Source organism: Eublepharis macularius, chromosome 12 (assembly GCF_028583425.1).
Source record: "Eublepharis macularius isolate TG4126 chromosome 12, MPM_Emac_v1.0, whole genome shotgun sequence".
In the NCBI taxonomy this organism is placed as follows: domain Eukaryota; kingdom Metazoa; phylum Chordata; class Lepidosauria; order Squamata; family Eublepharidae; genus Eublepharis; species Eublepharis macularius.
Genome location: NC_072801.1, coordinates 55,852,958 through 55,878,101, shown reverse-complemented (window position 1 = coordinate 55,878,101; position 25,144 = coordinate 55,852,958). Strand labels below are relative to the sequence as shown.

The window sequence follows — 25,144 nt, the reverse complement described above, 5'->3', positions numbered from 1 at the left end:
ACCCTCGTGGGGGGATGGGGTCCCATTCCCATATACTCAGCGAGATGTTCCCCCTGTAACCAGCTGCCAGGTGCCCTGGTGGGGAGGTTCTTAGCAGGCCTCTGTCCAATGTGGCACGCTACACCAGGAGGCTGTCTGTTGGGGCCCGCCCCTTGTGTTGTAGGCAAATGAGCTGGCCACCATCTGCTTTCTGCGGTCTTGGGTGTGCACCCACTCTCTCTCAGCCCACCTAGGTCTTCCAGGAAGGTTCCAACTATCCTGTCCTGAGATCTCCTATGTTGTTCCCAACCCCTGGAACGTGGCATGCTCCAAAACAACCATGTGGAGTCCCAGTCTGTGGACCTGTCGTGTGACTCACCCTGAGCGTGACAACTGCCTGCTCACCACCCAAACCCTGCTTGTTTGGCACACCTGATCAAGGTTACCTTGTTCTGAAACCTGTTGGTTCAGAGAGCTACCGCAACCAAGATGAGGAGAGCTCCAGGATGTGAGGTCTCTGAGGATACTGCTGGCTAACCAGGCCACTGGCCCTCTCTTGGTGTTCCAAAACCATTCCCATATACTCCAATTCACATATCCCTTGTGGCATCAGATTGCACCCAGAAGGCCATCCAGCTATCCATGAGTGTGTGTCACCAGGATACCACATTGTGAACACCAAGAAGGTTTGCCAGGCCCTGGGATCTGCCTGCCTGCCACTATCCAGTGACCGAATGTGGTGATGAGGGAGCACCACCCCACAGGTGCCCTGGCTAATCAGCTGTGAGCTGTCTCCCGGCTGCCACTGCCCCACGGGTGAGGTGCCCACTCCCTGGGAGCTATTGGATCTCTCGCAGCATAATCTTTGCTGTCAGTGCTTATTTTCCAAAAATGCCTTATCCACTGTGTTGCACTGTGCCCCTAATTTGTCCAGGGGGGGGGCTGCATTGTGCCTGTCCAGCTTTCTTACCACACCATGCATGTGGAGGAGGCACCAACTTCGCATGGGCTGTCCCAGTTCTTCAGCCACCCCATGGCCCAGGTGCTGGAGTCTTCTGCTGCTAATGCTGCCCGCCTGCTCCCACTGTCCAAAAGTCATCCGTTTATCCACGATGTGAGGGAAACCCATCCAATCCCTCATCGCCCATTCCAGGAAAAGGCCAAATGTCCCGGAGGCTGGGCACATCACCATGCAGTCCATGGGTGTGGCCCCTTCAGCCTACCATTTTCCCTGGCATTGAACCTCCAGCAAGCACATATATATCTTCAGGGAAGGCAGACTGAGTGCACACTTCTCCAGGACCACAGCCCTGCCACTGGCACTTGTCAAGTTCCCCACCCGATCACCTGACGAGCAGTAGATCAAGCTAAATTTGTGGGGGGGGGGCTGGAGAAAGCTTCCCTCTGCAATGGAAGGTTTGTCCTCAAAATGACGTTCTTATTTGGTGTTGTTGCTTGGGCTACTGCCTCATCTTCTGTTGCAGATACATTCAGTTCATTCCACTAAGTGCAAAGTATATGATCCCTTCCCCATTTCTTGCCACTTTTATCAACCACAAGGAGTTGTCATCAGAGAGATTGGTACCCATATATTTTTTCTACGCTATTCAATTAGTTTTAGTGAACAGCTTACTAAAATTTTGGTCAAGGAAGAAATGTAAGGAATTCTCTTTTTGTTTTCCAATGTAGCATCCATTTTATTAGAAAAAAATTAAAAGACATAGAGAACAGAAAACAGAAAAATGTCATCCAGGAAATATCTGGGCTTCTCAGTCAAGCAATTTGGTCTGCCTCGTTTATCACTGAGAAATTATTCCAGCTTTATCACATTCACATTTCAGTGTAATATTGCTCAGAAGCAAGGGTCATGCTTGAAATTTCCAGTAATTTTTGTACTTCATACCTTCTAAATGGCATTTCCTTTCAGTCTCCTACATTCATGTGTGTTTCCACATATCTTTACCTCCCATGGTTTCATCATTCTCTTCCTTTTCTCATGAAAACACGTCCTCTCAGTTGACTCAAATCCTAAATTACAGAAAAGGCAACACACCTAAAAACTTAGTGCTATTAAGAGAAATATTCTTTTCCTCTTTACCTAAATGGACAACTTACATTTCCAAGTACACCACATTGTTAGTAATACAGATAGTAATTTTCTCATCTGTAATTATGAGCATTTCTCATATAATTATTCTAGTCCTTAAGGATATCTGAAGGCCATAAAGAAATTTTAAAAATTGCACCAGAAGAGCTCTTATAACTGCCTGATGGTATAAGAGCTCTTCATAACACTTAGAAGTGGTTGAGGAGTCAGGGAGACCGGGAGAGAGAATTCTGGGGGTGTTGATAATAACACAGAGACATCATTAAAATGAAGTGGCAATAACCAAGTATTAAGAACATTCTCCTACCAAGATGTTAAAGATATATTCGTGAAGGTATCTCATGAAGGATTATCAATTATGGGAAAAAAATTAGTGCACTAAATTTGCGGAGTAGCTGCCATTTGTACTGATTTTTAACCAGGGTGAAGTGAGGCAGTTTAACGTCACTGAAGAAAACAAAGGAATGCATGTCTGTAATGGAAGTTTTGTTTCCAAAATGATGGTCTTCTTTGTGTTGCTGGTTGGGCTGCTGCCTCATGTTGTGTTGAAGCCGTATCTTTTTCACCCCAAAGTGAAAATGCCATCCATTAACTGCAGAGTATGTCACCCCCTCCCCATTTTACATGAGTTTTATCAACCAGGAGACTTTATCATTGGACAAATTGCTTCTCATGTCCTTTTCCTTCGCCACTCCTTTAATTTCAGTGAAGAGCCTTCAGAAATTTTCATCAAGGAAACAGTGTAAGAAATCTTCTTCCTTCCCCCTCCCACAGAACTCACTTTGTTAGAAGATATTGAAGGAAAACAATATAAGCAACAGAGAACTGGAAGAATATTTTACCTTCGTCATGGAAATAACGACCCTGCCTTATCTGGGCTTTTCAGATATGTACTTTTCTCTGCCTTGTCTCATGGCAGTTTCAACGTTTCACAAAAGTGTCAGATATGAGGATCATTCTTTTAAGTCAGTAGTTTTTAAACCCCTACTAGACATTTCCCTTAGATCTGTCATGCCAATGTACCTTGTTCGCATATCTTTTACTGCCAATTATGTTTTTCAGCTTTTCCTTCAACCACAAAACAAGTGTGATCTCATTTCCCTTGGTTATTTAATTGTCATTATTTTACCCACATCATAAAAGGTTTTCCTTTTAGTCTGTGACTCACACAATTCCTGCTGTTTGCTTTACTCCTTATGGTTTATCAACTTTCACTGATTACTCTTCTCTCTCACCAGATTGGGTATCATAAGGTTCATGTATGTTCTTACCATTATTTGCATGTATTTTGATGATAGTTGATTTGAGTTCCTTGCTGGATAAGAATGTGAACTTGCTTACTTCTCATCTCAGCCATAAACTGAATGGCTATCAATCAGGAAACCACTATTCTCCTAACCTCATACAGCATCACAAATATAGAAATAATAATTCCATCCTACTATGTAGTTGACAGCATTGTTGGAGTAGTAGTTATGAAGTTTGTCAGGCAATGTATGCAGTATGTGAATGCCAAATATGATTTATTTGGCTAATTCCATAAATGCTCAAAGTGCATGTAATGTTTTCCAAGTACCACATTTCCATTTGTTTTTAAGCTATTTTCTTTTTCTAGTTTTTTATATTTGCTCTTTTTGTTGGTTTTTGAAATATATTTATTGACCCTTTGCTTTAATATATAGTATGAGACACCCTGGAAATCTTCCTATGGTGGACACGATGGAAAACATTTAAATACAATAATCGAGGCTATAAGAAATTATTCTTCTGCACTTTGCGTGAGAAACGTGAAATGCAAAATGTAACTCTCATTGCAGTGTGGTGCCAAAGAACTACCAGCAGATCCTGGCCTTGGTATTTGCTGTAAAGAAGATCAATGAAAATCCCACCATTTTACCTAATATCACTTTGGGGTCCTGTATCTATGATAGCTATTATCATCCAGGCATGACTTATAAAGCGACCCTGCACTTGCTTTCCCTAAAGGGTAGATTTTCCCCCAACTACAACTGCAACATAATGAATAATTTGATGGCTATCGTTGGTGGACTTGACTCTGAGACTTCCTTTCATATTGCAAACATCTTAAACTTCTATAAAATTTCACAGGTAGGTCATGAAATGTTTTTCTGTCACCCTCCACCACTGTAATATGTGAGATATATGAATTGATTCTAAACCACACAGTGGTTTTATGATTCAGAAGGAAAGCTGGGGTTGGCAAAACATATTGAAGAGATAAACAGAAGCTGCAAAGAAAGTGAACTTCACTCATTAAACAAGGAGAGCACTTCACCAGGCATAAATTGACCTAGTTCTCAAAACAAGTGGATGATATGGTAAACCAGTTTAAGGATTGCATTTCTTCAGATCGCAAGAGAAAGTCTCACATAGAATGTTTTTCTATACCTATAAACTGCTATAAACAAGAATAATTTAGATAAGTTTTGATGAGGTTTTGACCCACTAGTTATTTATTTATTTATTTATTTATTTACTTACTTACTTACTAGAAACAAAGCCTGTTGGGGGGGGGAATACAATGGGCTCTAGAAAGGGGAGGGTGGGCAGGCAGGCATTCACTATTCCTCCATCACTGATCCCAACCAGTGAAGGAGGGGGATAGGCATTGCCACCTGCTCTACAACTGATCTCAGCAACATGAAGGGGTAGTGGGCTTTGCTACCTGCTGGATGTCTGATACAGACCGGGTAAAGGGGGGCAGGCATTGCCACCTGCTCCGCTCCTGATCCCAGCCAGGTGAAGGGAAAATGGGCATTGCCTTCTCCTCTGCACCTGATTAAAGCTGGGTGAAGGGGGGCAGGCATTGCTGCCTGCTCCAAGCCTGATCCCAGCTGGATGAAGGGGGGTGGGCATTGCCACCTGTTCCCTGATGGATGAAGGGAGGAGCGAGCACTACCTCCTGCTCCTTGACTGATCCTGACAGGTGAAGGCGGGTGATGGGCTTTGCTATGTGCTCCATTCCTGATCCCAACTGGGTGAACGGGCTGCGGGCATTGCCACCTTCTCTGCTCCTGATTCCGGCAGGTGAAGGGGAGTAGAGATTGCTGCCTGCTTGGCGCCTGATACCAACAGGGTGAAGATGGGGTGGGCGTTGCCACCTGCTCCGCTCCTGATCCCAGCCAGGTGAAGGGAAGAAGGGAATTGCCTTCTGATCTGTGCCTGATCCCACCAAAGTGAAGGCATGAGGTGGGCATAGCCACCTGCTCCGCTTCTGATCCCAGCTGGGTGAAGGCGAGTGGGCATTGCCACCTCCTTTGCTCATAATACCTGCTGTGTTAAGGCAGGGGTGGGCATTGTAACCTGCTTAGCTCCTATTGCCAGTTGTGATAAGGAGGGTGTGTGTATTGCCACCTGCTCCACTCCTAATACCAGCTAAGTTAAGGCGGGGGGTGTACATGGCCACGTGCTCTACTCCTAATACCAGCTGGGTTATGACAGAGGTGGGCGTTGCCACCTGCTCTGCTCCTAATAACACCTTGGTCAAGATGGGGGTGGGCATTGCCCCTCCTCTGCTTTTAAAAACTGGGTTAAGGTGGGGGTGGGCATTGCCACCTTCTTCTCTTCTAATACTAGCTGGATTAAGGCAGGGGTGGGCATTACCATCTACTCTGCTCCTGATCCCAGCTGGCCAAAGGGAGTGGCAGCATTGCCACTGACTCTGCTCCTAATACCACCTAGGTTAAGGTGAGGGTGGGCATTGCCACCTCCTCTTCTCCTAATACCAGCTGGTTTAATGTGGGGGATGGGCATTGCCACCTGCTTTGCTCCTAATACCAGCTGGATTAAGGTGGGGGTGGGCATTGCCACCCTCTCTGCTCTTAATACCAGCTGGCTGAAGGGAGGCGGGCATTGCCACCTGCTTTGCTCCTAATACCAGCTGGGATAAGGTTGGGTGGACATTGCCTCCCGCTCTACTCTTAATACCAGCTGGCTGAAGGGGGGGCGGGTATTGCCACCTGCTTCGTCCTAATACCAGCTTGGTTAATGTGGGGGTGATCATTGCCAAGTGCTTCTCTCTTATTACTGGCTGTGTTAAGGCTGGAGATGGGCATTGCCACCTGCTCTGCTCCCAATACTGGCTGGGTTAAGGCAGAGAGTGGGCATATCAATCTAGTCTGCTCCTGATCCCAACTGGGTGAAAGAGTGGAGGGCATTGCCATCTGCTACTCTCCTAATATCAGCTGGGTTAAGGTTGGGGCCGGCATTGCCACTTGCTCTGCTCCTAATAACAGCTGGGTTAAGGCAGAGAGTGAGCATTGCCACCTTCTCCGCTCCTGATCCCAGGTGCCTGAAAGGGGCTGGGTATTGCCTTCTGCTGTGCTCCTAATATTAGCTGGTTTAATGCAGGGGGTGGACATTGACACCTGTTCTGTTCCTAATACCAGCTAAGTTAATGTGGGAGGTGGGCATTGCCATCTGCTCCATTCCTAATACCAGGTGGCTGAAGTAGGGGTGGTCATTGCCACCTGCTCCGCTCCTAATAACAGCTTGGTTAAGGTGGGGGTGGGCATTGCCACCTGACCCGCACCTAATACCAGCTGGGTTAAGGCATGGGGAGGGCATTGCTACCTGCTCCGCTTCTGTTTCCTGCCTGGGCTACCCACCAAGGCAAGTTTTCTGGAGCGATATGGTGAGTTACCTGGGCTTTTGTTTGTGGCAGTACCCTCTAGTGGTGCACCAGGGTATAAAGTGAGTTGTCTGATACACACTTGCTCAATTATATATATAGATTTAGTTATCGGACACTCTCCTTCTGAAAGAGCATTTTATTATGTGAGCCCTCTGTGGTTCTCAAGTGATAACAGTGTTTTAGTCTTCCTTTTTTTTGGAATGGAATTTTTCTTTATTTTGACTATAAATAATAATATAAAAGCTAAAGACAGCAGACATTGAAGTTATAAAAATGTTCTAAAAAGAAGAATAATTCTTCTTTTTAGAATATTATTTAGAATATTTAGAATATTTCTTTTTAGAACACTAACAATACATAAACAAGTAGAAAAAGAAAAAAAAGAAAAAAGAAAAAAAGCCCCTAAAACTAAACTACAGATTGTTCCGATTTCCTTCGCTACTTATATGGATCATTTTCAGAGTCTCACTTATTCTAAGTTAAACATAAGAGTCCTCTTTTTTCTGTTGTTCATGATTCTTAATCCATAAATCCAGATGTCATCAAGTCCTTATTATCCATTTCATGTAAAAATCTATAAACCATTTCCATTCAGTCAAAAATGTAACTAATGTCTTTTTCCTAATCAGTGGAGTAAATTTTTCCATTGACACAAACTCCAAATCTTTTATCCACCATTCCTCCACTGTAGGCAATGTTGAAGTTTTCCACTTTTGTACATAGAGTACTCTTGCTGCCATAATCAAAAATATAAACAAAGTCCCTAAGCTTCTTTCCAACTGGCTGTCCATTATTCCCAACAAAAAAGTCTCTGGTTTCAAGTGGATTTTAATCTTCAAAATCTTCTGAATCAATTATTGTATCTGCAACCAGAAACTCTTTGTTTTCTTATATGTCCACCACATATGAAAACATGTCCCTTCTTGTTTAGCACATTTCCAACATACATTTGAAGCACCCTTATACATTCTAGCCAGTTTTTCAGGAGTCATATACCAACGATACATCATCTTATAAAAAATTTATTTTATATTAGAGATTAATGTCAATTTCAACCCCCTTGTCCACATATTTTCTCATTTCCCCATTAATGTCATGTTCACATTTTTTTACCAATTTAATCACACATTCTTTTACTTGCTCTTCTTCTGTCTCAAACCTCAACAGAAGTTTATACATTTTAGAAATAACATGTTCATCATTTGTACAGAGTGCAATTTAGTGGACGAGCATAACTAGATCTGCTGCAATTTTGGTGTAATTGGCTTTACAAGCAACCATTCCAACCCCACCCCCATAAAAATTCCCACTTAGGAAATAATGGAACTGAATAATTTCATAACCCCCCCAACCCAAATACAAATATCAAACTAAAATGGAAGGACCCAGGTATACCTATATTTATGCCCTTCATAATATCTGAATCTGAAAAAATACTGATTTTTTTGAGGGCTGCATATCTTCATTACAAATCTTATTGTTTTAATTCATTCAGAATCATATCGCTATGTAACTAGTTTAATATCATCCCTAACATGATAAACATATTTATTATATACTAAAATCAACCACTAATAGGTAAATGCATAGTTAATACTGAAGATTGTACTAGGAAGCGCCCTTTAGTTTCCATGTACATTGGAAAGAAAATTCCATACTAGTTCTTTTTAATAATGTTGCTAAGATTTTTGCATTGTGTTCAATTTCAGTGCTAGTTCTTCTAATTCTTTGTTTAATTTCTCCTACTTCTATACTATATTATTCAATTAATTCTTTATATGACATTTGTTTAAAAGTTATGGAAAGAACAGCATTAAAATTGGCTAAATTTAACAGGAAGCATCCAACGTAGGGAAACTGTAAATAAAGACAAGTACTTATACACGAAGGACAAGTGAAATCAGAATGGGCAGCTGGAGTTCTGGTTTTTTTAAGGGGGGAGGTGGAATGCCAAAAATCATTGCTGCTTTGAAAGGATCCTGTAATTGCTGTCTTACAGATCACAGATTCATTTACGAAGGCAGAAAGTAAAGCCTTCATTTTATCCTAATGAGTACCTGGTTGGGGGAAAATGCATGTTAGAAAGTGATTTCAAGCACTTAAAACTGAAACACACACAATTGACTAAAACACCTCTGCATATCCTTTCAGCTCAGCTACGGCTCCCTCGAACCAGAACTCAGCGACAAAAGCCTGTTCCCTTCTTTGTATCAGACGGTACCAAAGGACAACCTTCAATACTCAGGGATTGCCCAGTTACTTCTGCATTTCAAATGGACATGGGTGGGGTTCTTTGTCCTGGATTATATCAGTGGTGAAAAGTTACTGGAAGTGTTCATGCAAAAACTTAGCCCCCACAGTATCTGTCTTGCCTTCATAGAAAAAATGCGAAAATGGGAATATATTAACATCATGTTAGACACATTGTCAAGGGAGTTGGAAAAATTTTCAACTTTCATGAAAAGCAAGGCCAATGTGTTTGTTTTCCATGGTATACCTCCATCCATGTATTATTTGCTCTGGTTTTTCCACATAGCAGACTTGGATTCAATTGGTGGGAAAGTATGGGTTGGGACAACACACTGGGATTTCAAAACAAGTACCAGTGAAAGGGGTTGGGGTATACAACACCTCCATGGTGCCTTATCTTTGACAGTTCACTCAAATAAACCACAGGGATTCAGGACATTCCTCCAGACTGTAAAACCTTCCTGGGTAAAAGAAGATGGTTTCATTGAAAGCTTCTGGGAGAAGACATTCAACTGTTTATTGATGAATTCCAGTGTGAGTGAAAGTAATAAGATCATAGAGCACTGTACAGGGGAAGAGAAGCTAGAGGAACTTCCTGGAACTTACTTTGAAATGAGTATGACTGGACACAGTTATTGTGTCTACAATGCTGCCCATGCCATTGCCCATGCTCTACAGACTGTGTATGAATCCCAATCCAAACACAGAGCATTGATGGATGGGAAGAGGAAGAAACCTCAGAATCTGCACCCATGGCAGGTAAATTTTATCCCAGTGGCACACCCTATTTTCTTCTATTGTAGAAAAGAATTAAAATCTCTATTGAATATTCCCAGAAGCCCTCATGGATACACACATAGATTGCTCATCTTGGCGTGCATCGTTTGTTGAAGTTGTACTAAATTCTCATTAATGAGTGTTTGTTACCTCAACTTGGTGTTACTCCTTGATCTCCTGAAGGGGCTATCTTAAGAAGTGAGTACATGTGCAGGGTGGGAGAAGAGGAAGCACTTCATTCTTCTGTTACTTGAACTGGTATGCCACCTGTGTTATCAAAATTGTATAAGCTTCACTGTGGGAGAGGAACAAGAGACAAGTATCAAGGGGAAACTGTTGGGTCAGAGACTCCAGTTGTTCTCTACACAAGGAGATTTTTCCAAGTCTGAAATAATCAAATTCCATCCATGCATAATGTTTGTCATTTTGAAGACTGCTAAATGGTCTCATTGTACCTGTTTTTTTTCCACTTTGAATTTAGCTACATTTCTTTCTAAAGAGCACCTCATTCAACAACAGTGAGGGGGAGACAGTGCATTTTGATGAAAATGGACAATTAATTGCAGAATTTGATATTGCAAACTGGGTGACCTTCCCAAATAACTCCGTGATGAGAGTGAAAGTGGGAAGTGTGGATCCCTGGGCTCCTCCTGGAAAAGAGTTAACAATTGAGGATAACAGCATCATGTGGCATAGAAGGTTCAATCAGGTAATACAATATGATTTGACGGAATACGACAAAACACAACATGATATGTTAAAGACAATCCATTACAATACAATAACAGATCCTAGCAGATCCAAACAACAAAATTTGATGATACACTTAAATGTACACTTCTTTTGGGGTGGGGGTGGGGGTGGGGGGTACTGTTTGGTAGAATTTTGTATTCTGATTTTTTTATAAGACTTAAACTATAGCAGAATATTCTTTAACGTGTTGATGTAGCCCCTAGGCAGATACAGTTATGGAGATGTGGCAAGTACCTTTGCTTTTGTGCTGTGGGGGTAGGGCAGGGCATTTCACTTGGCCCCACTTTGCCTGCTTGGTCTTGCAGCAGCACAGAATTATGTTCCTTCTTTGAGTTGCTTCATAGCAGAACTGAAGAGTTGTCCTCTCATCTTCCTAACATGATTTCTTTCTTGCCACAAAATGAGAATCTCCTTTGTTGGTATGAAAGCGCTCCCATCTGGAACGCTTGTAGGGTTTTCCTTAGCTGTGCCATGGTGTGGTAGATACTGCTATATTTGGGATTCAGTGGCATGCAGACTTGTGGCAGAGGAAATGAGGCCTCTGCTTGCTGTGCCTTGAAGTTGATCTTCAAGGGAAGGATCACCCAGCAGTGCCTAGAAAAATGGGATATTTGCAAAAAGCTGGAGCCAATGAGCAAGATCTTGGCCCTCAATAAGAAAAAGAACTTGGAGAGGAGATGTTCCTGAGACCCACCACCCATATCAAAATTGGAGTGGGGAGGGGGACTGCCTAAAAGGTGGGCAAACTGAAAAAAGGTACATGAAACAAAGGGATAGAATATACATTGCTGGATGGAGCCAGCTTTTCTGCTGGTAGAAAGAGAGGAAGAGTCCTAAGCATCTAAAAAAGATTATGCTGGGGATTGTAAGAACTATGTGGATAAAAACCCATAGTTATCAGAGTATCTGTTTGGGATTCTTCTAGCATAGGCAGGATATAGTGGCTTCTGCAGGAGTTATTTGCCCTGAGTTCAATGCTTTTGAGAAGTAGGTTTTTTTTCCCTCTGCATTCCCATGGCATTATGCTGCATTCATGCACCTCTGGATGTTTCCCCGGCCTTTCTCCAGTCTTTCTCAAACCTGCTTTGCTGTGAAGATTAGAGAAACAGCCTGAGTGGCTACTGTGGGGGCAGGAAAACTAATTTTCCAGCCCACATGGCAGCCATTTTCCCTGATTCCTAGCCCTGTGGCAGCCATTCCTTATTATCACCAGTGGGAAGGAGGACCTTGGACTCAACTTTTTTGGCCTCGGAATCCTTGCTGCACTTTGCACTGGCCAATTAGGGCTCCAAATGAGCCATTTGGGTCTAGAGTTGCCAAATATCCACTGGGGGCAGGGGACCCCCTATTCTCACCTTCCTCCCCCTGCCTCCATTTACCTGGCTGGCAGGGGAGGCATGGGTCTCAGGGGCACGCTCCTGGGTGGCATGCCATGCTCCCAGGTGATACAGATTACTCCTGCTGGCTGAAACAGACCAGATCAGACCTGGATTGGGCCTGAATTGGACTGGATTGGGCTGCTGCGGCATGAGGGAGTGCTCCCTATGCAGTAGTGGCCTGTTCCAGGCTAATTTGGGGACAATCTGGGCAATTTCACACCCGATTTGGCCCAATTTGGGCCCAAAACAGCCAAGATCAGGCCACTGGTAAGCAGGGGGGCATTCCCCTATGTGGCAGTGGCCCATTCCAGGCCAATTTGGGCCAAATCCTGGCTATTTCAGACCCATTTTGGCCCAATTCAGGCCTGAAAAGGCCTGAATTGGGCAAGGAAGTGTTCCCCTGCCCAGCAGCATCCTGTTCCAGGCTGATTTGGGCCTGATCTGGGCCCTTTCAGGCTCAATTTGGCCCAATCCAGCCCCAAACAGATTGGCCCACTGCTGGGTGGGGGATTGTTCCCCCACATGGCACTGGCCCTTTCCAGCCCAATTCGGGTCCAATCTTTGCCACTTCAGAACCATTTCAGCCAAATTTGGGCCCAAAACAGCCCAAATTGGGCCACTGCTGAGCAAGGGAGTGCTCCCTCACCTGGCAGCGGTCTGTCCCAGGCCAATTTGGGTCTGATCTGTGCCCTTTCAGCCCAATTCAGGCCTGAAACAGCTGTGATTGGGCCGCTGCCAGGTGGAGGAGTCTTCCCATGCCTGGCAGCAGCCTGTTCCAGGCCAATTCAGGCCCAATCCCGGCCGCTTTGGGCCCATTTTGGCCAAATTAGGGCCCGAAACAGCCAGGACCAGGCCACTGCTGGGCGGGGGAGTGTTCCCTCACCTGGCAGTGGCCCATTCCAGGCTGATTTGTGCCCGATCTCCCCCCCAGAGCGTGGGAGCACTCCCAGGGTGGCCACGGCCTGTGTTATGATGTCACTTCCCAGAAGATTAGAGTTCCACACTCTTAACGACTACATCAAACTGGAGAACCAGGTTTGATTCCCCACTCCTCTGCTTGAAGCCAGCTGGGTGACCTTGGGTCAGTCACAGCTCCCTTAGAGCACTCTCAGGCCCACCCATCTCGCAGGGTTATTGTCATGAGAATAATAACATACTTTGTAAACCACTCTGAGAGGGCGTTAAGTTTTTCTGATGGGTGGTATATAAATTTTATGTTATTATTATTATATCAATATTCTAGCGTCGATTTCTTTTAAACAATTGCAAAACGCTAGTGTTCGGGGGAGGGGGGAAGCCATTACTTGAGTATTTGAGTAGGAAATTCTTGGGAAATCTTCTGTACACAAACCCCTTTACTTCTGTACTGTATCTGCAGTTGCATCAGGAGTGAGGAAACAGTAAAACCCTAATCCCATGTGGAAGACACCACAGAAATCTTTCAGATGATTATAGATTTGAAAAAATGAAGTTTTTTTTCATTCTTTGTATTTTTCTTTGCTAAATTTCCTTTTAATTTGAGATAACAATAATAACAACAGTATGTTTTATGTACTACCCTTCTGGACTGATCTACAGCAACTCCCTTTGTCATATAACATAAATAATAAAGAAAGAAAGAACATGAACAAATCCATTACTGTAAATTCTGAAGCTGACCCTGAGAGTCAGGGCCAAGCTACAAGTGACAAATGACACTTGAATGGCAAGTGTATTTCTCCCTGTTCACTTGCCCTCCACTCAATCCACTTGCCGTTCAAGTGTCATTTGTTACTTATAGCTTGGCCCTCAGTTTCAAGAAACTGAAGGATAAGCTTCAGACAACAGCAGTTCCCAGTGATAGATCATTTGTCACACAAGCAAAGACTGTGTGGTAGTTCTAAAGTATTGGAAAAGGTTTAAGGCCGAATCCTCACTCACTCACCATCCGCTTATCTTGCGCAGTCGTGGCAATCAGGTTCATTCTGCTACCATGCTGTGCATCATCACATTCACCCTTCCAGTGTGTTTTCATGGCACAATCATTTCTCCACACACCACTGAGTAAAGTGTTACAGCGTCAGAATTGACAGCGCACGTCACTTCCCTTTTTTTTTTTTTTTAAAAAAAGGCAATTTTCTGGTATACTGATATTCCGACTTTTAAGAAATGGCAATGCACCCTCTCCCTCATCTTTGATTGGCTCATTTTTTGCTCATCACAGACCACTTTCTAACAACTGGTTGGTTGGTATGGTGGGCAAATTTGAAATTAGATTGTCACATTAAAGGCATTGTCCGGAAATTCTGCTGCTCAGAGTGGTTTTCTGCTTTTAGTAGTTAACAACATGGATGCTCAGAGTGTGATATTTGTGATGATGGCTCAGATTGTGGTTGGCATGCTTCGCAGCACAGCCATGCGACACCACGAGATGATGCACTCTGTCTTTCGCACATGGTAGAATCTCCCACCTGCGTCCTAAGCTTTCATGAATATATTTGTTTTCCACACCTGCTGTTTGGGAAAGCGTATGAGTACCTGCATGAACAGCGCACAGCTTGCGAAAAAGGCGTGGAAACAAAAAGGAAGTGTGGATTCGGCCTAATTCTCCCAGTTCTGATTCTCTAGGCCGTCAATCTGCAAATTACCTTTTAGCCAAAGATCTTACTCGCTCTGGCTTTCTTTGCACCATTTGCAAAAAGTATACTATTCCTGACAACCTGTTAGAGGCTTCCTCAGACAACTCACAATTTAGGGACTGGATCTAGAATTTGGATGCAGTGATCGATTGGGTATCAATATCTAAATCTAGGTCAGCCTTCTGGTATAAATTAATAAAGTTTGGCCACTCGAGATCCATGTACCTAGTCAGCATTTCTAACTACCATCTTAGAGCCTCTTTCACTGCCCTGCACTTTCAGTCCATGCAATCAGCCTTCTTGGCCGGTCATTACTCTCAGCCGTCCAAAGGAAACCGGGTATGTATTTATGGAACCTTCCTCATTATCTATTGTACTGCTTGCTATATAATGCACCCAGAATTAAATTTCTGGCCAGAATGGGGTATTTTTATGATTTGAGGTACAATTTATTTTAATTTTTCTAACTATGATGCTGGATATAACTTTTTAGATGAAGCATGTTTTTTGTTTTTAATCTTGTGATGGCCTATGGCTAATGACAATTAATCTATCAATATCACAAGCAAAGACAATATTCATGGCTGCAGAATTCTTGGAGTTCCCATCCTCCAAACCTCTATCCACAAAACAGATGTGTTTAACAGGAGTTCATTAGCATCTGAGGTATACACAGCATCCCAGACAGGCACACATTCTTCTGACATGTATATTAGCAAATGGAATGACTGTTATCAAAATGTAATATTTTTAAAGCGTAACATTTTATAGTTAATACACTACAAAATTCAAGAATTAATTGACCTCAAAGACACCTTTATTTATATACCAGGAAATTAAGCCACAGTAAGAAAGCAATAGTCTAATCATTCTACACCAATATTTCTGGGCAGATGCTACCCCTTTCTGTTTGCAATGACAACTGCCATCCTGGGTTCAACAGGAAGAAGAAGGAAGGGGAGCCATTTTGCTGTTATGATTGTACTCCTTGTCCAGAAGGGATGATCTCTGACCAGAAAGGTAAGAAAAAGTCTTTGAAGATACCAAATATATCAACCCATAAAATGACATGCAGCGACATGTCAAAGTCTAACAGTACAGTCCTAACGAGTTGCACTCTTCTAATTCAACCAAGGTCAATAGGCTTAGAATGGTGGAACTGTGCTTAGAGTGACATTGTAAAACTTGCAGAATATGGAAACTCTCTAGGAATGTGCAGGCAGATGAAAAGTCATAAACATACAACCTGAATACTTTTGCTCTTTAATATGTTTAAACTGCCCTGAACTGAAAAAATTATGAACATTTGGAAATAAGAAGTGAGGATCAATGAGGATAGCAGGAGACTGAAGTATTCATCAGACAATGGAAATTACAGACATGCAGCCTCTTGACCAAATGCTAAAATGTATATTGATGTGGCAGCACCAGAAAAAACTCAGAATACCACAGAATGCAACGACCCTTTAAACTTCAAAGGGAAAAGAAATACTAATTGACAGCTGAGTGCTGAATAGCTCTGCCTCCCACCAGGTCCCTTTAAATTGTAAAAGAGAATGGACTGAACTGGCCAAAGTATAATCCTGTCAGCAGCTCCAGAGACTTTATCCCTCCTGCTGGCTGAAAAAATAGTGGGAGGGCTGGCAAACAAACTCCTAGGCACCAAGCAGGGTGGATAAAAATCAATGATTTTTTTAAAAAAAATTTAAAAAATCGGATTTTTTAAAAAATTTTTTATTGGAATTAGAAATATTTTGTCATTTATAACAATCAAATTACTTTAATATTCCAGTTCTAACCCCCTCCCTTTCCCCCCCCCCGTTTGTTGACTTCCAACAGTTTTCCAACCCTTTGTCTATTCTTCCCCTACTCATTTCAACTTATTTTGTCAATTAAACATATACTTTCACACTCTTCTAAGCTAGTCTATTATAACACAGTACTAAGTCAATTTCCCTTCACTTATCAACTAACTAATACATTCCTGGCATGTTATTCAATAGTAATAATACTGGTAATATTCTCAATATCCTGTACTCTAACTTATTCATTCTAATGTCATCAATATGGGACAAACAATTTATCCCTCCCTATACATAACTTGAGTACTCATAAGTGATGAATACATTTATAAGTCAACCAATTTAACTTATACTCTATATGTTACTCTTTACTTCCTCTTATATCTCTTATATCTCTTATCTTTATAACATAAAGTCAATCAATTTGACTCATATTCTACATATTTCTAAATATACCTATAAACACAATATACATTCGACATAAGTCAATCAATTTGACCCATGTTCGGATTTTTTTGATTTAAATCGCATTTTTTAAAAATAAAATGTTTTTTGAGGAAAATATATTACCATCCAAAGGTTATTCCATCATGAAATAAAGATTAGTTTTTAATTATGTAGAATAAGGCTGTATATGTTTAATTTTTTTGGTAAATAAATTCCATTAATCCATTCACAATGTCATGCTCTTCCAGAGGTTTTTGTAAGATTATTGGGCAGTTTCTCTGCCTACAAGATATTATCACAGATGCTTGGTTTTGCAGTTCTCAAAACTGAATTTGTGTCAGCTCAGCAGAGATCACATGCCTCTTCTTCACAGCAAAAATGTTATAACATGAACAGAGTCGAGAAAAAGACCTTAATCCTATTGTTCTACAAACCTATGAAGACAGAATCAACCCCTCCAGTGCTAAGTTTCAAGAAGTTCAGCGAATAGAAACAATATTTTTCTGATTGTTTGGAGTGGAATAGATCTGCACAAGAAGAAACTAAGTGTGAGGAGGGAGGGGCAAGCAGTACAAAATGAAAGTGAAACTTTCTGAGCACAATACTGCACAAGTCTTTGGATCTTTTGTGTGTATGACCTGAGGTTTATCACATTCTTTCCTTGGAGGAAAAAACCTATAATGGCAGCAGGCCGTAAAAGAGACCCAGTTTGGGAATACTTTAATGAAGTGCCTTTACCTATCGGTAAGGCAGGCATCTACTTGCATATTAAAGTTATACCAGCAAGAATTAGTCTTTATGTAGAAAACTATGATTTAAATCAAGCCTTAATGACTAGTGATTTAAATCAAATCCACCCTGGCACCAAGTCACTTACATTCCTCCCTGCAGTCTGGTTGCAATTAGTGATGGGCACGAACCTAAATACGAACCAAAAAACCCCACAAACCAGCCCAGTTTGGGGTTTGCAAACCAGGGTTTGTGGAAGCTCGTTTCCATGAACTTCCACAAACTGGACTACTGGTTCGTTTGGTTCATATTAAAGGGCTAGGGAAATGGCCATTTAAACTTTTCCTGCCACTTGCAAGCAGCAGGTCCCTTTATCAGCTGGCAGGCGGCAGGGGGGATCCCCCCCCTCGCCGACTGCCAGTTGATAGTTTAAAGGGACCTGCCGCTTGCAAGCAGTTCCATGCCAGTTCATGGTTCGTGGAAACCTTATGAACCACTAACCCCATGGTTCAGTTTTTTTCTGGTTCATGCCCAGTCTAGTTAGACAGGAGAGGTGAAATTGACAAAGCCTTCTGGGAGGTGAAGATGAAATTAACAAACTCTCTGAGGAGCAATCTCCACCAGATCTACCCTTCCCAGCTAACATTGTGTCTCCCTACACTTGACGAACACACGCTACGTCAAGTAAAGAGACTCTAAGATACATGTTAAACGCAGAAAACTCTGCCAGCATACTGCATGGCTACTTAGACAAGAGAACTTAACAAAAGATCTATTTTTAAGATGTGTTAAATTAAGCCTTTTCTCTCATGCACAATTAACAACCTCTGACTCGGAAGCTAACTAACAGTGCAATCCTAAACACAGTTACTCCAATCTTAGTCCATTGATTTCAATGGATTTAGCCTGGAGTAACTCTTTTTAGGATTTCACTGTAAATTAGATCTGCACTGTACCTCAGAATGTAAATATATCCTGTTGCAACAGAATTTTGGTGACTCTTAGCATGGGGTTTTAAAAGGCAAGTGAGAAGCAGAGGTGGTTTGCCATTCCTCTGCAGAGTCTTCTTTGGTGGTTGCCGTCTAAGTACCTACCCCACTCAGCATCCAAGATCTGACAAGATCAGGCTATGCCATGCTGCCTTCCCGCCTCTTCCTCAGCACACAGCTCTTATTAGTTGTCTTAAGGCACTCCTCTCATTGACTTCTGTGTTGCTGGGAGTACATTTGTGTGTTCGTCTGGTACAATTGTCTTTTTCCTGTTTCTAGATATGGATTCTTGTATCAACTGTCTGGAAGATGGCTATGCAAATGCAGAACACAATCAGTGCATTCCCAAGAGCATAAACTGCCTATCCTATGAAGAAAATCTGGGGATCGGTTTAGCTTGGTCTGCTACTTGTTTGGCTCTGATCACAGCTTTGGTGACTGTACTATTTATGAAACATCAGGAAACTCCCATAGTCAAAGCCAATAACCAGAGTCTCACTTATACTCTTCTTATTTCTCTCCTCCTTTGCTTTCTCTCCTCCTTGCTATTCATTGGGCAGCCTACGAAGGTGGCCTGCCTTCTCCGACAAACTGCTTTTGGCATCATCTTCTCTGTGGCCCTTTCTAGTATCTTGGCTAAAACTATCACTGTAGTTCTGGCCTTCATGGCTACCACACCAGGAATGGCTATGAGAAAATGGACGAGGAAAAGATTGGGGAAATCTATTGTCCTTTCATGTTCCTTTATTCAAGTAGGCATTTGTGCTCTTTGGTTAAGCATTTCTCCCCCATTTCCAGAGGATGACATGCATTCAGTGCCTGAAGAAATTATACTGGGATGCAATGAGGGCTCAGCCGCTATGTTTTACTGTGTCCTGGGCTATATGGGCTTCCTGGCAGTGGTCAGCTTCACTGTGGCATTTCTTGCCAGGAAGTTACCTGACAGTTTCAACGAAGCCAAGTTTATCACCTTCAGCATGTTGGTCTTTTGCAGTGTTTGGTCATCCTTTGTGCCAGCCTACCTGAGTACCAAAGGGAAATCTATGGTGGCTGTGGAGATCTTCTCCATCTTATCCTCTAGTGCCGGCTTACTGGGTTGCATTTTCTTCCCTAAATGCTACATCATTGTGCTGAGGCCAGATATGAACAGCAGGGAACAATTCATAAGGAAAAGAAAGTAACAAATGTACATAATAAGGCATCTTAAATTGCTCAAAATAGTTTTTCTGCACTGACAATGCTTCTAAGTGACTACAGAACAAGCTTGTCAGGGATAGGCATTATACTTTGCCTCCAAAGTTTGTTGCCTTGTGGTCAATGGTTCTAAATTCTATGTGCATTTAGCGGAGTGTAAGAATTATGGGATGCAATGTGGTTGGTTTTTTTAAAAAATGCATAGGAGTTTTCCCCCTTCACATTATTCAGTACAAGTAAAATTTTGGACATGTATAGGAATAAAGACAATCAAGTAAAACCTGTGATTTTTGAGGACTGATTTTTCTTCAGTAAAAGTATTTCCGTGGATCTAATGACAGCTTGGGAAAACATATGCCAAAAGATAACAATAACCTTGCTGTAATTTGAAGGCAAGTTTACCTGTTTATTTGAATCATTTTAAATCCTTTATGCTACCTTAAATATACCCCACCACTTCAGGGAATTAAACTCAACAACAGAATGCAGCACCACTTGAAACTGACAGAGAAATTTCATTTGTGTTAAATTATTCTGCTAGATCTAAACAATAGGATACGATGGATGGATCTAGGTAATTTACATTCATCCAGGACATGTATATGTCAAAGGGACAATTGGAGTAGGAAAGAATGACCAGAGGAGGAAAATTTATGCCAGACAGGAGGGGGGGGGGATCCTTCAATGAATTCCAGAAGGATGGACAAGTTATTGTTTTGCTAAAATCAAATTTGGAGAACTCGTAAAATTAGGAGAACGCATTCGCAGCTATGGAATTGGATGTCATCATCAGCATACAGATGACACCCAACTCTATCTTGCTATCCAGGTCCCCGCAGGATGCAGTAGAAATCTTAGATCACTGCCTGACAGCAATCCACCTGCAAATAAATAAATAAATAAATAAATAAATAAATAAATAAATAAATAAATAAGAAAGAAAGAAAGAAAGAAAGAAAGAAAGAAAGAAAGAAAGAAAGAAAGAAAGAAAGAAAGAAAGAAAGAAAGAAAATTATTAGAGATTAGAACTCATGTCATGATCTGTCTTACTATCTACTCACCTTGGATTTGATTCTCCTCCCTGGAGCTTCGGTGCTCAGCACTTTTGAATTGACTAATAGGAAGAAAAACAAAGAAGAAAAGGAAAGAAAAGGACTGTTTTATTATGTGCTGGGCAATATATAGTATCACAGCCAAGAGCTAACATTGATTAAGTATTGTTAGTGCATTAAGCATATATTTTGGATATATATTTATTAGCATATTTATTGTATATTTAGTGTCTAATATTTGGAATTGTCTGCTGTACATTTGCACTTACATTTATGTATTTCTGCGCTCAGTCACTTTAATATATATTTTATATTCATATATCTTTGGAACGGTTATACATTGAATCTAGAATTGCTTACGCTAGAAATTTGATTCTGTTCACTCTGCTGACTGCAGTCAATCTGCCCCATTCTAGTTGGGCCCAGCCAGAGCCTGACTGCAGCCCTGAGACTGGGTTGAGGCAGAGTTCTATCCCAACGCCACAAAGAAGAAATGAAAGGGGGAGAGGAAAGGAGACAGAAAAGTGACCCCTTGGCTGAGGAAACCCAACAAGCCTGGTCCCAGTCAGGGCCTTTACAATTTTATAATAACTTTACAATTTTGTAATGTACATGAATGAAGTTTGTAAGTGGAAAGGTTTGTAAAAAATAAAAATCTATTTTCCTTTAAAAAAATTCCTAAGCTAGCCCACTGCCCCAGAAGCAAATAAGAATTGAAAGAAAAGATGATTAAACAGAAGACTGGGCCCTCAGCCGAGGGAACCCAATAAGCTTGCACCCATAGCCTGACTGCAGCTCTGAGACTGAGTTGGGGCACAGCCCTAAACTAGCCCACTGCTCCCCAAGCAAATAAGAATTGAAAGAAAAAATTATCAAATAGCTGAGGAGACGCAATAAGCTTGCTCCCCGGGCCTTGCTGCAGCACAAGCCCCAAGCCTTCCTCTCACAATGTGCAATGCAAAAAGAACTCTCACAGCAAGCAGTTCCCTGCTTAGCAAAGGTGGGCTGGAAAGTGAAAGCACAGGTCCACGGCTGTGTCTTATATACTAAATGCTCACATAGAGAATTATGGGAGCTCTTGGGTTGACAGCTAGAGCTGCCTATCAAGGTTTTCAGGGCTCAGATTGGTGTGTTTTGAGGGTGGTAGAAGGTCTTCAGGCAGCTCCTAGGGAATTGATTGCTTGGTGCTGGGATGTCTGGTTACATGGACCAATGGACTGATGGACTGGCCAAAGTTTGTCACATCTGTGAAAAACAGCGTATCCCATGACCTGCCAGTGCTAAACTGGCCGGGTCCGTGCAAAATTTTGGTCCATTTTCTGTTCTGTGCCCACTTCTAGCAGAGACCCATAAACCACCAATACAAAGGGGTTAAACTCTGACCTGTTAGAACTTCAGAGAGAGCAAATCATCCTGTCACTTGAGTTTGCAGGTTGGCAGGTGTGGGGGCCAGTGGGATGCAATTATCTCCTACCAAATTGTCAAAATTATTAGCTTTTTCCTAATCTGAAATGGTTTCCCCAGAGGCAATGGTAAGGATAATAATAAGAGCATCTAATAAATAATCTAAAATAATATCTTCTTCATCAGCACTGAGTCTGGAAATAGACAGGAGCTTATGAACATCTGAACATTCTTTCTGCATTATATTTTACAGAAGGTTTCCTTAAGTTGTTACCCTTATACATTGTTTTAAAAATCTGATTCTATGTACAATAATGTATCTCATTCCTTCTCTTTAACCAATTCTTCACAGTTTCTGATTTCTTAATCTGAAACACCTTGCCATTGGAAAATCTCTTTGCTAAGAGCCACACTCAGTGCTATACAAATGTCACTTGTAGAAAGGAAAAAATACATTTTTCCTTCATCAAGCCTGTTCTACTGTGAGAAGATGTTTTTGTATTTTACCCCTAAACCATAAATGTCCAAATATTTTAAAGAACTCTTTGAATTCTTTTTATATATTGATCTATTTTGTGCACCAAAGCAGTGCTGAAAAATAAATAAATATTATAAATTATAAGACATTTCTTTCTATGTCTGTTTTCCAAACAGTGAACCAACAAAGTCATCAGCCATATGAAGACTGATGGGACAGAACTGATGTGATGTAATCTGGTAGATGGAAAAGTGGCAATCTGTATCTAGATGCTGCTAGCCCTGCTGCTGCTGCTGTTGCCATGCCATATAGTTTGTAGGATGCATTCCATTAATTGCACATTATCCGATGATCCCTTTCCAATTCGGCACAACTTTTATCAGCCAGGGGATCTTCTTATTGGTGGCATCGCTGCTCAAGTTGGATTTCTTAATAGCCTTCCATCTTTCAAGATGCACCCTGCCCATATGGTCATTGATGAACCTTTGTAAGGATTTTTTTTCTTTTTGTAACTTGCTCTGATTGCTGTAGCAAGGAAGTGCTTAAGTAACAGTAGATTTCCTTTACCTTTTATTTACTTCATTTATATCCCACATACTCCCAAAAGTTGCTCCAAAGTGGAAGATATCTTTCTCTTCTCTTCCTTTTTATCCTCACAGGGGTCCTGAGAGGTAGGCTGAGAGCTTGACTGACCCAAGATTACCCAGCAAGCTTCCTTGGCAGACGGAGGATTTGAACCTGAATCTCCAAATCCTAGTCTAATGCTCTACTATTTAATTTTCTCCTTGTGTAACTTGCTTGGATCTTTGTAGTCAGGCAGTTCTTAAGTAACAGTAGGGAAAATGGCATTCCAAGGGACACTGGTTTTCGCTTTTATTTTGGTGGACTTTAATTGCCAGAGGTAAGCACAAATGGATTAGAAAAGCCTCAAACATAAATCTCATTCTCATTGTGTTAAACACGCTTTGCAACTCAGGTCTGTGCCATACCATAGTCTCCTAAAAGAATTTCCCTCTGCTTTCTCTCTGTTGTTATCAAGAGTGATCTCCCAGAGTGGTGATGTCCGATCACACAAAGTGCGCCTAATCTTACAAATTTCCTTATTCAAACTGAATATTCACTTTTTGATTTCTGGTTTCTTCTGTAAGAAAGTAATCTTTCTGTTGGCAACAGTTGTTTTTTTCATTCCTAATTATTCCCATCCAAATATATGTATTTTTTCCAAATGTTTTTGTGACTGTATTGAATGCAAGTGTCATTATAATGGCATGTGTATAGAAAAGACATATAACAGTGCAATCCCAGGCAGTGTTACCAATGTATAACCCCATTAGTCAGTGAACATTCAGCAAAGGAATTTAGTATTAGATTGCACTGTAAACTGTGTAAAAACAAGGTAAAAATGGCATGTAGGCAGAAGTGATGTATCTTAACAAAACAACACACACACACACACACACAAAGAAACACCCTAAACAGTCTGGAACCACCATACCTGAATGACTGCTTCTTCTCATATGATCCCCCACAACATCTGAGTTCTTCATCTCACAGCTTACTGGTGGTGCTTGGCCCCCAAGTAACTCGTTTTTCTTCCACCTGGTCGAGGGCTTTATTCTGTGGTAGCCCCATCCTGGTGGAATGCTTTCCCCAATAACATGTTTATCTTTTTTGGTTCCACAGGACACATAAGATGGAAATGTTCCAGCAGGCCTTTAACCAGCCATGATGCAGCTCTGAAATTTTTGCCAGTTGGCTGTTTACTTTTGGGCTGTCCCAGTTATTGGGATTACACTGTTTTATTGGAGGTATCCTTGTAGGATTTTCCTCAATTTTGTTGATATGTTTTCTAGTCTTTTAATGTATAATATTTATTGAGGTTTAATTACTTTGGACCTCATTTTTAATAAATAACAAGCACTTGAACCAATGTGGCAGCAATCCATAGAAACTTTTTCTCCAGTGGAGAGCAACACATTCCACCAGATTAACAGATTTGACATGCAAAAATTACATCCCAACTCAAATAAGGGGTTCGCATATAGACCCAATTATTTGATCCCAATAAATCATGCAAACATGTGTCCTCCATGCACCCCAGATGGCATCCCCAGATATGTGGCTGCATCAGATCTCTCCGTAGATGCCAACATAAAACAGTTAACCACACTTGTCCTTTATTCCTAGCATATCATTTATGTTATTCTTGCACCTTGCCCCATCTCCTCTTGACTTGGCTACTCTCTGACTCCTTCAACAGTGCTTGGAGCAGTTGTGAACTCCACAATTGTACTATTAGGCTTCTCTGTCCCAAGTGGGATCGAGCCAGGGAATAAAACAGTTTATAATTTTGTTTAAAACAGTGCAGATTATGTGACTAGAAATATCTTGTAGCAAATGCCAAAAACTTGCTCCCTTGTGCATTTGGATTTTATGTTCTCATCACCTTTTGTTGTAAATAAATATTTATATTCTGTAACAGTCCCCTTGTATTGTCACCCTTGTTCTTTGACCTCTTATAATGCAGTCAAT

The 25,144-nt window shown here is 41.5% G+C and overlaps 1 protein-coding gene across 1 annotated transcript; it reads left to right on the top strand.

Moving 5' to 3' along the window:
• The first annotated feature begins 955 nt into the window (after positions 1-955).
• Positions 956-19,665, top strand: LOC129339466 (vomeronasal type-2 receptor 26-like). Its single transcript, XM_054994047.1, has 5 exons — positions 956-1,093; positions 8,892-8,957; positions 10,249-10,476; positions 15,411-15,537; positions 18,764-19,665. Exons 1-5 carry the CDS (start codon positions 956-958, stop codon positions 19,663-19,665), a joined length of 1,461 nt encoding a protein of 486 aa, XP_054850022.1.
• Positions 19,666-25,144: the final 5,479 nt, after the last annotated feature.

Bases quoted from the DNA above. Each gene is read 5' to 3' on its own strand.
- LOC129339466 (XM_054994047.1), top strand. From the start codon at position 956: ATGCATGTGGAGGAGGCACCAACTTCGCATGGGCTGTCCCAGTTCTTC. The intron at 1,094-8,891 runs GTGAGGGAAACC...ATATCCTTTCAG, and splicing joins GTCATCCGTTTATCCACGAT to CTCAGCTACGGCTCCCTCGA. The intron at 15,538-18,763 runs GTAAGAAAAAGT...TCCTGTTTCTAG, and splicing joins GATGATCTCTGACCAGAAAG to ATATGGATTCTTGTATCAAC.